This window comes from Channa argus, chromosome 1 (assembly GCF_033026475.1).
Source record: "Channa argus isolate prfri chromosome 1, Channa argus male v1.0, whole genome shotgun sequence".
Classification (NCBI taxonomy): domain Eukaryota; kingdom Metazoa; phylum Chordata; class Actinopteri; order Anabantiformes; family Channidae; genus Channa; species Channa argus.
In genome coordinates this window covers 26,443,010-26,456,036 of record NC_090197.1, presented here as the reverse complement: position 1 = coordinate 26,456,036, position 13,027 = coordinate 26,443,010, and the positions used below count along the sequence as shown (strand labels likewise).

The 13,027-nt window shown below is 38.7% G+C and overlaps 1 protein-coding gene across 12 annotated transcripts in view; it reads left to right on the top strand.

Moving 5' to 3' along the window:
• epb41a (erythrocyte membrane protein band 4.1a) overlaps nucleotides 1-13,027 on the top strand; it is a 106,463-nt gene that overhangs the window by 9,150 nt on the left and 84,286 nt on the right. For 7 of the 12 annotated variants that reach the window (XR_010914829.1, XM_067510136.1, XM_067510119.1 and 4 more), the window contains exons 2-15: nucleotides 15-334; nucleotides 1,001-1,294; nucleotides 1,839-1,943; nucleotides 2,944-2,986; nucleotides 3,088-3,163; nucleotides 3,550-3,768; nucleotides 4,189-4,276; nucleotides 5,963-6,115; nucleotides 6,225-6,322; nucleotides 6,691-6,866; nucleotides 9,194-9,441; nucleotides 9,893-9,967; nucleotides 11,515-11,562; nucleotides 12,805-12,867. Coding sequence is in view for 11 of the 12 variants with exons in the window: in XM_067510136.1 (XP_067366237.1) it covers nucleotides 23-334; nucleotides 1,001-1,294; nucleotides 1,839-1,943; nucleotides 2,944-2,986; nucleotides 3,088-3,163; nucleotides 3,550-3,768; nucleotides 4,189-4,276; nucleotides 5,963-6,115; nucleotides 6,225-6,322; nucleotides 6,691-6,866; nucleotides 9,194-9,441; nucleotides 9,893-9,967; nucleotides 11,515-11,562; nucleotides 12,805-12,867 (1,998 nt within the window). In the remaining variant the exon portion in view is untranslated. The remainder of the gene's footprint in view (nucleotides 1-14; nucleotides 335-1,000; nucleotides 1,295-1,838; nucleotides 1,944-2,943; nucleotides 2,987-3,087; nucleotides 3,164-3,549; nucleotides 3,769-4,188; nucleotides 4,277-5,962; nucleotides 6,116-6,224; nucleotides 6,323-6,690; nucleotides 6,867-9,193; nucleotides 9,442-9,892; nucleotides 9,968-11,514; nucleotides 11,563-12,804; nucleotides 12,868-13,027) is intronic. The other 5 variants (XM_067510167.1, XM_067510146.1, XM_067510158.1 and 2 more) reach the window with 5 other exon arrangements.

Genomic DNA, 13,027 nt, shown 5'->3' with positions numbered 1-13,027 from the left:
TTATATTTCTACAGCTGTTGCCATGACAACAGACGAGGCAGAGAGTCACCAGAAGAAGCCAAGGCAGCAGGAGGAAGTCTGCCAGGACGCCAGCCTGCCCTCACCGGAGGAGGAGCAGCTCCGGCCTCGAAACCGCAACTCTGCCGGTCGCGGCCTCTCTCGCCTCTTCTCATCCTTCCTGAAGAGGCGCTCGCATTGTGAGAGCGATAAGGGAGAGAAGGAGGACAAAGAAGAAGAGGAGGCGAAAGCCCCCATTGCTGACCCTGAACCTGAATTGAGGACTGAGGGAGAGGTCGCCCTGGATCAGCACTCAGTCAACAGTGCTGAGGCTCAGGTGGGCCCTTATTCTGTGTGTTTGTTTGTTGGAACACAAAGTTTGGTTTCCATCTGATACCAGTTTTTCCCAGGGCCTTGATCAGTATAACCTTGATACTGATACTTGATATTTTGTTTTTTTGCGGAGAAAAGAAAATGTAAGGATTAGCAAATCATTTAAAACTGATCTTATATCAAATTGTACAAATACAATATATAAAATGTTAAAACTGAGAAATATTTAAAAAAAATATATGTTCATGTTGAATTTAAAGTGAGCAGCACTTTTCAAAAAAACTCAGCATCTCCTCTTCTTTTAGCAATTAAGACAACTCTGCTCACAGAAAGTGTCTCTGAACTGTCATTTTCAGGTCTCTCTACAGATTTTCTGTGGTTTAAATTTGGGCAGTCTTGTCTTAGTTGTTTGCTTAACGGTTGAAAAGTAAACTGTCACCTCAGTCTCAGGTCTTATACCTCTGGAGCAGGTTTTTCTCCATTTAAAAATTTTGATGAGTGAGACATTCCCCCATGGCCTGATCCCACCACTACCAAGCTTCACTTTAGGGTTGGAAATAGCCAGAAGATGAACAGTTTCTAATGTTCACCAGACATTCTTTAGTACTTCGTAGGAGGAAAGATTATTACGGAAGTATGAACTGTATTCTAAACAAAGTGTCTTTGTCAGGCTGTTCAGGTAGAGAAGAAAGAAGCTGAGCTGGAGGGTGTAAAGGACAACACGAGCTTAGTGGAAAAAGGAGAGGAGGCTGCCGTGGAAAAAGAGGAGAAGGCGGAGGAAAAAGAGCTGGAGAAGGACGAAAAAAAGGAGAAGGAGTCTGGTACTGAAGGAGGCAGTAAGGACGAAAAGGAGGAGAAGACGACAGAGGAGGAAGCCAAAGCCCCCAGAGCTCCACGCCGGCCCAAGACCATGCAGATCCAAGTCACCCTGTTGGATGAAGCTGTGTATGAGTGTGAGCTGGATGTAAGAGCATATTTAATCTAGACCTTTATCAATTTCATTTTCATGTATGCAAATATCGGCTTTTATTAGAAGGATCAGAACAGATCTATTTTAAGTATTAATATATAAGTAGATGTTAGCAGATCACAGATATACAGTAGGCAGGAACCTGACCATCCACAGACATGACATAAAAACATAAAGAATTAAAACTGAATAATAAAAACAACATCAGACATGATTTAACAAAACAAAACAAACAAAAAAAGCAAAAAACTAAAAAGACACAGAGGAAATAACAAAACCAAAATTTGGGAAGCAACCCAATCCTTTAATATAGTATGTCAAACTCATATTGTATTTCCTAGTATTTTGAAATGATAATCATTACTGTTTGTAATTGTTTGATTGTTTACAATCCTAAATTTCTTTGTAATTTAATAATTCAGTGAATAAATGTATAGGAAAATACAATTTCATTGTGTGTGATATGAGGTCTGTTCCATTAGCTGGTGAATGTTGTTAAATGTCTTGATTCCTTTATGCATATATGTGTGTGTGTCAGAAACATGCCAAAGGCCAGGACCTGTTCATGAAGGTGTGTGACCACCTCAACCTGCTAGAGAAGGACTACTATGGCCTGGCCATCTGGGAGACACCCACCATGAAGGCGAGTTGTGTTCTAACTATGTGTTTACATTGCAACACATATACAGTGGGCTTTCTGTTTCTTAACATTCTTGTACATGAAAAACCCAGTATTGTTGATAAGATTAGGGGTTTAGAAAAACCTGACTTCCCCAGGTAAATTTCTCCAAGTATATTCTGCAATGTATACACATGGAAGAATTACTAGACAGGCCTGCAGCCGAGGGGTTCAAGAGGTGTGGGGGCCCCAGGGCCAGAGCCTATAGATCAAGTAAATGTTATTTTTTCTTGTCAGAAAATCACAGAATTCAGTTACAAAATGCAAAATGACTACATAAAACAAAGCAACACAGACACATTAGAGATACAAATTGACCACAAACAATTGAGAACAACCAAGAAGAGACAAAACTCAGAAGTAATACACAGAAAAAAATTAACAGAAAAAAACGTACTACTAAAAATGATTACAAAATTGCCAAAAAGAGACAAACAACAAACCAAAACCATAAAATGTCCAGAAATAGATAAAATCTTCAGTGGTAGACGTGTCTCAGTCTGGTCCATGTATACATGGCTTTTTACTTGAGCATGACAGGATCATTACACAGTGATGCCTGGTTCAAAACTCAGAAACTTTGAGGACTTTTATACAGTTCATTATGTCAAAAACAGCTATGCACTGCACTGTCTGCTTTCTTTCTCACTCTCTCTTTAAAACACACACACACATACATGCACAGAAAAAAGAAGTGAAGGAAACAGCATTTTAATCTGTAAAATCTGTGAGCCATGCTTCCATAACATGTCTGAGGCAGAGTTCTGCTGCATGTATATCCAGATTTCCAGGAACGTGATTAGTGAAGTACCTGTGCCCACAGTCACCATCTCTAGTCTAGTTTAACCCAACCTCTGCATCACATTAAGACAAAATAAAAGTCAGCTTTGTGAACATGTGCAGAAATCATTGATGTGACCTCAGACTCCTTACATTGACTAACATGTCTCATTTTCCTGATCAGACTTGGATGGACCTGACCAAGGAGATTCGCAGGCAGGTTATAGGTAAGCTCACCTACAAATGAAACCTTCCAGTCTCATGTGCTATAGTTACATGTTTCCGTATTTAGAGTTCTTTCATCAAGTATATATTTTACTTTATTAAGGTGCCACCTACAACTTCACCTTCAATGTGAAGTTCTATCCACCGGATCCAGCCCAGCTATCTGAGGACATTACAAGGTAGTGCATTTCCATTGTACTTCCATATTGTACTGTCCGTAGGGGAGAGGTAACTGAGAGGTGCTGGGGATTGTGGGAGTTCTTTTCTGTGCTGTTTTCTTTGGTGGGTTTTTCTGTTGGGTTACTGTGCCTTCTTGGGTGTATATGGCACAAGAAGCTCAAAGGGAACCTCTTTCTCAGGTGACTTTCAACGGCACAACGTCTCAATATTAAAACTGTACCAAGCTCAATGTGGACAGAAGAAAGTCAGTCTTAACACAGAGTCCACTGACTATTAAGTCACTATCACCTGCAGATGATGGAGTACAGCTCCCTGTATACAATTATCTGTCATCACTACACTGTATCTACATACTTAGTAAGTGAACAATGTTTGTGCCTTGAAGGTATTACCTGTGTCTCCAGCTGCGGAAGGACATCCTGCAGGGCCGTCTTCCCTGTTCCTTTGTAACCCTGGCATTGCTGGGCTCCTATGCCTTGCAGTCCGAGCTGGGTGAATATGACCCTGAGGTGCACGGCAATGAATATGCTAAGGAGATGAAAATGGTCCAGGGTCAGACCAAGGAGCTGGAGGAGAAAATGATGGAGCTCCACCGTACATATAGGTCAGATCACGATATCAGTACAAGTTTTTCCTGCATTTAAACTCATGAAAAAGAAAACAGAAAACCTACATCATGTTATATTATATAAGATATTTTTTGATTTTTTTTTAGAGCAGGAATATCACAAGTGTGTACTTATTAGAGTAGTACTACTTTCTAATTTATTTTATAATTAGTGCCAGTGTTTAAAGGCCTAGATTCTTCATTTACTGTAAAATACAAATTAAATTACATTACTTACAGAAATGCACTTGATTTTGTCTTTCACCTACTGAACAGAATTACCTCCATCTTAGTATTAATGTAACTAATGTACATATCAACTACACTGTCAGTCTTCCTTAATAAAAGATAAATCCAAGGTGTAGAGAAAGGAACCCATTTCACAATAATTCAGTTTCTGCTGTGGTATTATGGCAGGTCAATGACTCCAGCCCAGGCAGACCTGATGTTCCTGGAGAATGCCAAGAAACTCTCTATGTATGGAGTGGACCTCCATCAGGCCAAGGTGAGCACAGTTGCTTTTGTTGCTCTTTTCTCTTCTCCCTCCACTGTCCACTCACACCAGCCGGTCAAGGCAGATGGCCGCCCACCCTGAGCCTGGTTCTGCTGGAGGTTGGAGTCTTTTCTCTCCACTGTTGTATAGTGCTGCTCAAGGGGGGATTGATTGTCTTTTCTCTACATATCTGTATAGTCTTGACTTTATTATTTAAATTGCCTTGAGATGACTTTTTTGTGAATTGGTGATATAAATATAGTTGAAAAATTTAACTGAATAGAAGCTACTACTTCAGATATTCTGCTAGTGAGCTCCTCTTTAGTTTTGAGTGCTTGACAGCATGCAAGTGCAGCTCTGTAAGTATTGTTATTTTGGACTGACTTAAGATGCAAGATGACTTTATAGATCAAATAAAACCTACAGTACAGTTCATGTAATTTTTGTGAGTGGGACTCAACCTTGCAGTCTTTGCAGTTTTGTCTGTTATTATTCTAATGTAGTACATCACAGAAATGTGCATGTGAACCGAACTGCAGAAAACATGTGGCATGTCAGGTTTTACAGCAGAAATCAGGTCAATCTCTTTTGCATCCGAGCAGGGATTTAAATCAGATCTGGAAGGAGGAGGTTTTACAAGACTATTCTGCCCCTCTGTGGATAATGATCCGCAGTACAGGAAAGATAGTAAACATTTCAAACACATGGTGTGTGATAATCACTGCGATAAAGAAGACCTTGTAAAAGGTCTGTAAATAAAAGATAATAAATAGTCAGTCTTCAGAAATTCTCATGTATAAGGACTGAGTTTAAATCAAGGCATATTTAGCATTTACAGAAATCACCATAGGAAAATTTAATGAACGTATAAATGTAAGCATTTTATAGAATCTAAATCCAGCATGAACCCAGCTAACAAATTCTTATCATATTTACAATATCTGCAGATAATGAGGCTAACCTCGGGTTATAAATAACACAAGGTCAGACTCAATTCAGATCAGTGATCAACTTTTGTTGGCTGATAAGCCAGAAACAGTTTTAGTATCAGCCTAGTGAATCTGCACCACCTGTAGAAAGAAGCTGGAAATACAATTAAAAAAACAGAGGATTTGAAATATTGATTAAACATACCGTATGTGTGATGCATTGGAATGGGACTAAATTCACTATGTCCTTTAAGATATTTTTATTTGTCACCCATTTAAGATCCTTCTTTAGCTTTCAGAGGTAAATAATTTCCTCTTCAATATGTTATTAAGGTAGAAGTACCCAGTATATCCTGTAAAATGTACTGTAAGTATAAAAGTAATAGAAGCTAAGAAAACTGCACTTTAACAAATAATGATTTTTGATGATGTTGATAAGTATATACATAAAATCCAGATTTTGTTTGACACATTTTTATAAGTTAAAAATTTTGGAAATTAAACACTTCTTGTAGTGAGTAAAAATAAGGATAAAGATGTGTGTCACTGGTGGTGTGAAACTAAACCATTTTGTAGAGCTGTTTCATCCCTAATAATACATCAACATTTAGTACTGTAGTTAATTAGATATCTGCATTTAAAGTAACTTGAAACTAAGTAAAAGTACCATACAATGGTAAATGTACTTAGTTACTAACCACCTCTGGAAGTCTCGTTTTGATTGTTAATCCAAATGTTTTTTTGTGTCTGTCTGGGGTATCTCTGTCAGGATCTGGATGGTGTCGACATCACGCTGGGGGTTTGCTCCAGTGGTTTGATGGTTTACAAAGACAAACTGAGGATCAATCGCTTCCCATGGCCCAAAGTCCTCAAGGTCTCCTACAAACGCAGCAGCTTTTTTATCAAAATAAGACCATCAGAGGTACATAGTGTTTTCATGCCAACAAATATTTCTTCTGTTGTTCACTGTTTACACGAACTCACACTCAACATGAATAAAATCATAAACTTTGTGTTTGTGATTTCAACAGGTGGAGCAGTATGAGAGTGCAATTGGATTCAAACTGCCCAATTACAAGGCAGCCAAGAAGTTGTGGAAAGTGTGTGTAGAACATCACACCTTCTTCAGGTGAAGTATACTTCAAGTTAAACCAAAAGCATGTCAGCTGCGTTTCTTATACAGTACATGTACATTCAGTACAACATGCACGTACCACACAATTTGCTCCTATTTAAATCTCTCTAGCTGTCTGCTGGGGAATCCTCTCTAAATCAATGTGTTTCCACAGAAAACAGAGAAACACATCAAGTACACACAGCTGCAACCTACCAAATCTAGCTTTTCCTCCATCAGTGATACTGTTGATGCTATGCTTATGCCATACTTCCAATGCAAACACGGCCTTAGTCCATTTACATGGCTGTACAGTGCTATAGCTACCTTCAGTATGACCAAAATCCGATCAGAAGATTAGTATCAGTGTTGATTGTGTGCAGGCTGACCTCTACTGAGATGGCCACCACTCCTAGGAAGTTCTTGGCGCTGGGATCAAAGTTTCGGTACAGCGGTCGAACTCAGGCTCAGACCAGACAGGCCAGTTCTCTGATCGACAGACCGGCTCCTCTGTTCCAACGCTCCTCCAGCAAGAGAAACTCACGCAGCCTCGATGGAGGTACGCTGCTGTGCTGGACGTGTGTATGGTTCTCTGTGTGTGTGTGTGTGTGTGTGTGTGTGTGTGTGTGTGTGTGTGTATGTCTGTGCGCGTTTCACACCACAGCTTGTGAAAGTGCCATCAGTACAAAGCTTATAGATTTTTTTGGGAAAAGAGCACTCACATTCTTGCTTTTAACGACATCCTTGCCTATTTATCTTGTGTCTTTTCAGAGTGTTGATAGCATGTGTCCTTAGACATTGGTGCCTCATGTCTGCTATTAAAGCACGTGATTTCCAAGTCTGACTATAAATATACTGAAGAGCCTGGGCAGTGATACAGAGACAAAAACATACTGTGATGGCCTGTGATGTAGCTTTGTGTCTAAACAAGCTACGAAGAGTTTCCTCTGTGACACTCACACAGTTACTGGTAGTTTGCTGTATGTCGATCAAGTATCTGGTGTCTGAAAAAGTTGAATTCAAACCAATAGATTTATTCCTACAGTAACATTTTATTCAATGTATACTGTATAGGCTATAAAGCATTGTAGTAACAGCTGTATCCTACTTAGTAGTTGTTTTCAAAAGCTTCTTGCTCCACATACAGGAGGCACAGGTTTGGGAACATTAAGTTTATCACATTAAATAGATTTCGAAACATAAAGAAATGGTCTGCACTTATACAGCACTTTTCTACCTATTGGTACTTAAAGCGCTTTACACTGCTTCTCATTCACTCATTCGCACTCACAGTCACACACACACACACTCACACACCGATGGCGGAGCTGCTATGCAGCTGGCCAACACTCACCGGGAGCAACTAGGTTGGGGTTCAGTTCAGTTAAGGACAGTGGGATTGATATATGACCAGAGGAACCAACAACAGTACGATTAGTTGACGACCACTCTACTAATTATATTATTGTGATATCATAATTTGTCTTCTTCTTAATCAAGTAACATCCTGTGCAGAACATTCATTTCTTAGTCAAATTTAATGGCCTAGCTTAGTACTCAACTGGGTGAGGTGTCTCATCTTGTCATGTCAGATGCCTTATGGCCTGGTGTGAAATGGCTATGAGCCTTTTAATGTGAAGCTACACTATGTACCTGGTTTACATTTTTTTCATAGAAATATTTTGCAAAACATGCTGCTATTGAAGCCTCCAGTGACCCAGATTCACCAACAGCACTAGCAGCACTGCATAGAGAGCTGTCGTAAACTCTTTGCCTTTAAATGTAAATTTATTAAATAAATAAACCTGATTTAAAAATATGTGTGTCACTATCATTCGCTCCCTTTTGTCATCAAACATCTAACATCAAACATGAAACTACCCCGTTCATTTAGGAGAAATCAGAGTCAGATTGCAATGTGCACTGTCAAAGACAAACATTGGGCGTGAGGAAAATCTGTGACAGGAAGCTTTTGATGCCAGCAAACTTAATAAACGCTTTGTTCTTTTTTTAGTAGCTTACTAATAAATGCTTTGTAACATACTGTGTGGGTAACTCAGCATTGTTGTGGCATGATGCGTCTTCACGAGAGAGCCTCTGTCATCTCTTCACCTGAGCAGTGGCAAACAGACCCAATAGGCCTGAACCTTTATCTTTGAGGCTCTTTTCTCTTCATTCTCTGTGAATTACTGTGCATGGATTCACAGTTGGAATCTCACATGGAAAAACCAGACCCAGCCTGCTGATATTATTACATGAACACCACATTTCCTGTTCGGCTTTACTCTGATTCTCATGGTGAGGTTATGTGTGATTCTAACATGATCCAATCAACTGCACAGGAAGATGCAAACTAACCACCAAGTTAGCATATCAGTTTTTCATATTGAAATTAATTTTGGTCATGTACAGAGATAAAATAATTAAAACTCTGTCACTGTCCAAATGTATATGGACCTGACTGTAGCTGTTTGTCATTATAAGCCATTTTGGTCAAACCTATTAACGAACTGACTACTGTGTAGTATCAGTATGATTTATCTCAGTGTGAATCACATTTGATGTTTGGATGAAACATACACATGTTACTCATGTCTGGCTGTTACACAGGAGTGTATGTATTAATTAAAAATATATACATCTCTTCCTGGTTTTAGCTCCTCCACTTTAGGTTGATGACAACAGGTTTTCAAATCATCAGTTTGCTCTCTGCTTAGCAAATCACAAGAATTCAGACAGAAATACTGTGCTAGTAAGACCTGTTCCTGACAGTGGATCATTGGATAAGAATTACTACAATATGGCTGCAGATATCACTTTAAACCATAAGCTTAATTTATTGATTGTTAAAGTAAGTCTTTTGTCTCTTCTTTCTGTTCACTCCAGCTATGGCGTCCACTCCTGACAACAGATCCACTCGTCCAGTTAGCGCCCCCATTATGTCACCAGTGTCTCCTGGGGAAGCGACCCCATCACCGCTTCTACCAACCCTGCCTCGCTCTGACCACCGTGATGGCTCTATGCCGAGAGCCCACCGCTCTGCAGAGAGGAAGGCTGTGAAGAAGGCAGAGAGTCAACATGCTGAACCCACAAAAAGTCAGAGCCCCAGACCAGGGGCTACTCCAGAAATCAAGGTTGAGAACAGTCCTTTACTGTACATGTCATTTTTAAAACAGCTGTACTTTGACTGACATACCAAGTGGAGGAAAGCTTCCCTTTTAACAAGGAATGTTTTACCCACATAACTGCAAGGTCCCTCACTTTTAATAGCAAGAAAAGCTAATTGTTGACCTGAAACAAATAGTTTGAGTTTAATAAATGTGTTCTTTTTCTTAATTTTTTAAACAATGTCTCCCTGTTACTATTATGCTACTGTACTTTGCTGTAGTGTAGTGTTAGTATGAAGCAGTGGGGAACACAGGTTTAATTCGTTCAGTGTAAGCAGTCTAATATAAAAAAGGACAATTTCCCACAAGTACAAGTTTAAGTTGTTTTTTTTGCTGTATGGGAACATACTTTTTTATGGGAGGTTTTTGTCCTGGTTGCGGATGGAAAGTGATGTATGAGCTTTATGTGTGCTACCAGACGGTGGCCAGGAGAGAGCGGAGGCACACCCCCTCTGTGACCAACAGCAATTGGGAGAGAGAAAAAAAGAGCCAGGTTTGTTTGCTTGATGCATGATTAGGCTTTTTGGATTAAACATGTGAAACTCGTCACACATACAGTGCATAAAGAAAGTAGTCACAGAACTGGACTTTTTCCACATTTTGTTATGTTAAAGCCTTATTCCAAAATTGATTAAATTCATTATTTTCCTCTAAATTCGACAAACAATACCCAGAATGACAACGTGAAAGATATTGGTTTGAAATCTTTGTAAATGTATTAAAAATAAAAAAGACGGAAAAAAAATTACATGTATATAAGTATTCACAGCCTTTGCAATGACAGTCAGAATTAAGCTCTGGGACAGACACATATACCATATGCACTGCAGAAAATATTCAGAGGATTTCACACTTTATTGTGTTGTGAATTTTTATTGGACAAATATTTCCCATAGTTTCCCCCTTGTAATTAGGACAAGGGGAAAATACTTTAGTAAAATAATTACAAATTTAGTGGAAGCACCTTTTACAGGTGTCACAGTTGAACACCTTCTTGGGTAAGCCTCTACAATCTTCTCACACCCAGATTTGGGTTATTTCTTTATGACAAATCCTCCCAGGCTCCATCAAACTGGATTGGACGCATCTATGAACTCCGCAGTTCTGTGGGGTCCATCTAGTTTGTAATTGCAAATGATCTAAACATGTTTTAAATTGAGTTTTCACTTTGCCATTATGGGTTATTGACTATGAATCGATGAGGGGCAGTTTAATGAATTTTAAATGAAACCAATTTAAGAACAAAGCATGTAAAATGTGAAGGGGTATTAATCATTTCTAAAACCATTGTAAATCCACATTATTCCAATTGGCTCACTTATCTTTCTTGCCAATGAAGCTGAGATTAAATTTTCAGCATTGTTTTTTTATTCTGCATATTTCTAGTGCAGATATTCACATGGCTAACCCTTAAAAAGACTAGAGGTAATGGCTGCCACATGCACTAACCAAACTGATTGTATTGAGCCAAGTGCTTAAAAAGTCATCACAGAGGTTAATGGCAGTTATCTATTATCATCATTGTTAATCTGCCAATATCTGCCTAGCTTCTCAAGGTTGTGTTTTGTCACCCAAACATGTACCCTGACCCCTCCCTACAAAGTCTTTGTCAATTCAAAATTACATCAGCCACATCACCAGCATCGGGCATGTTATATTTACTACGCCCTCTAGATGTTGTTATTTTCTCACATACAGCATCTTGCTCAACTTTGCCAGTAGGTAGTATGTGACCTACTGAAGCATAATTATTGGTGCGATAACAGCTGATAACAATCGTTGTGTGGCAAAATAATGCTTAAAATGGCTAAATATTTGTATTTTGTAATATTTGTTGCTCGGTCGATCTAATTTATTACATTTTATTTAAGATTGGAATGTTATCTTTGGCTCTGTTGTTGTTGTTGTTACTTATTGAGTAAAGAGTGTCAGAGGAAGTGTTAGGTCACCTCAAAGTCTTACATGCATGCGATTTTTATGTAAAAAACAAAAGTGTTCTAGCAAACAGTAACTGTGTGTTTCTTCTTGTGGGGGGAACAGCACTCTCCTCAGGACAGAACAAAGACAGAGATGGTGCGGGTGAGGAAGGTTAGCACCTCCTGAGCCGATTGTCTTGCTACCTCTCCATTCTCATCTCTGCATCAGTAATATATCATTGAAAAATTTCATTGCTTTTCTGCTAACACCGGATGCTAAAATTGCTTGATTTCTTGCTTTGTGTCTGTTCAGTGAACACTTGTACATTACCCATTAGCTCTTGCTGTCTGACCAGAGGCAACATTGAGTAAGATGCCATTCCATTGTGCATATTATTATTTACTCATTGCCTGCAGCAGTTTGTCAGCAAACATGTTTTTCTTTTGCTAAACTTGGCTTCTCCTCCTCCTCCAGAGTAAATATGCAGATCCTTTATGCTGGTTTACAATGTACACATGTACGTGTAATTTATCTGGCTATAACATCTATAAGACAGCATATTTATAACATTTACAATAAGGCATCACTGGAGATTACCCAACTGGTAGTGATAGTGCAGCAAAATGATGCTCTAGCAGTATATCAACTTGAAATTTCCAGAGCTCTTGAATCATCCTACTCTATAACAGCAGAGCAAAGTATCTGATTTTGACCATTCTACTGGAAGCCAGTTATTTTTAAAGTATGATATCTGTTTATGTTAGCATCAACTTGAGATGCTAAAAAATTATAAAAGTTGTGGTAATAAGCTTGGTACAACCAGTGATATTACTTTGTTAACGAGTTGCATTTGATGGTGTAGTTAGGGATGGTGAATGAAGATGTACTAAAGTTTAGTTTACTGTGTGGATTTGTTGTGTGTCTTATGTATTGTTAGGTTGCATTTTGTACAATGTACATTTAATGTACATTGTACATAAGTGGTCTAATCTATAGGTTCACATGGTGCATTTTTTTAAAATTATAATTCCACCAAACTAATTTGTCAAATTTGAAATGTTATGATTTAAGGAATATCAAACTATTGATATACAGTAGATGAAGGTAAAATATAGAAAAAGTGGTGATTTCCCGAAGTGAATGGTACAATCCAGCAGACAAGCAGATACACAACAGTGTTCCTGCTCCTGCACGCTAAACTGTAGCAGCTTTTGCATGCACAGCATGTGACGTCCACTCACTCTACCAGTCAGTGTGTGTTACTGAATTCTTTACCTGTGTCCACTGAGCTAGACACTCTGGGAATTGCAATCCAATAATATTTTTTCCTTTTTTTATAATCACAATATTAATATGTTTTATGAATTTAGCAGTATTTCCAACCAGCTCTTCCTTTTTCCTTATTTTCCACAGAAAAGAGCTAAGAAACTTGAGGGTGAAACCATTTATATCAGACATAGCAATTTAATGCTGGAGGTTTGTATCTTCAGTCTTATCATGGTTCTCTGCCTGCATGCAAAGTGTATTGATGTTCTTTCTGTTTCTCTTACTTTCCTGCTTTTTTTTAGCTTAATCCTTACCACTTGGCATGCACGATTTTTCTCTCTGATTCTCATGCAAGTACCTTCACTTCATG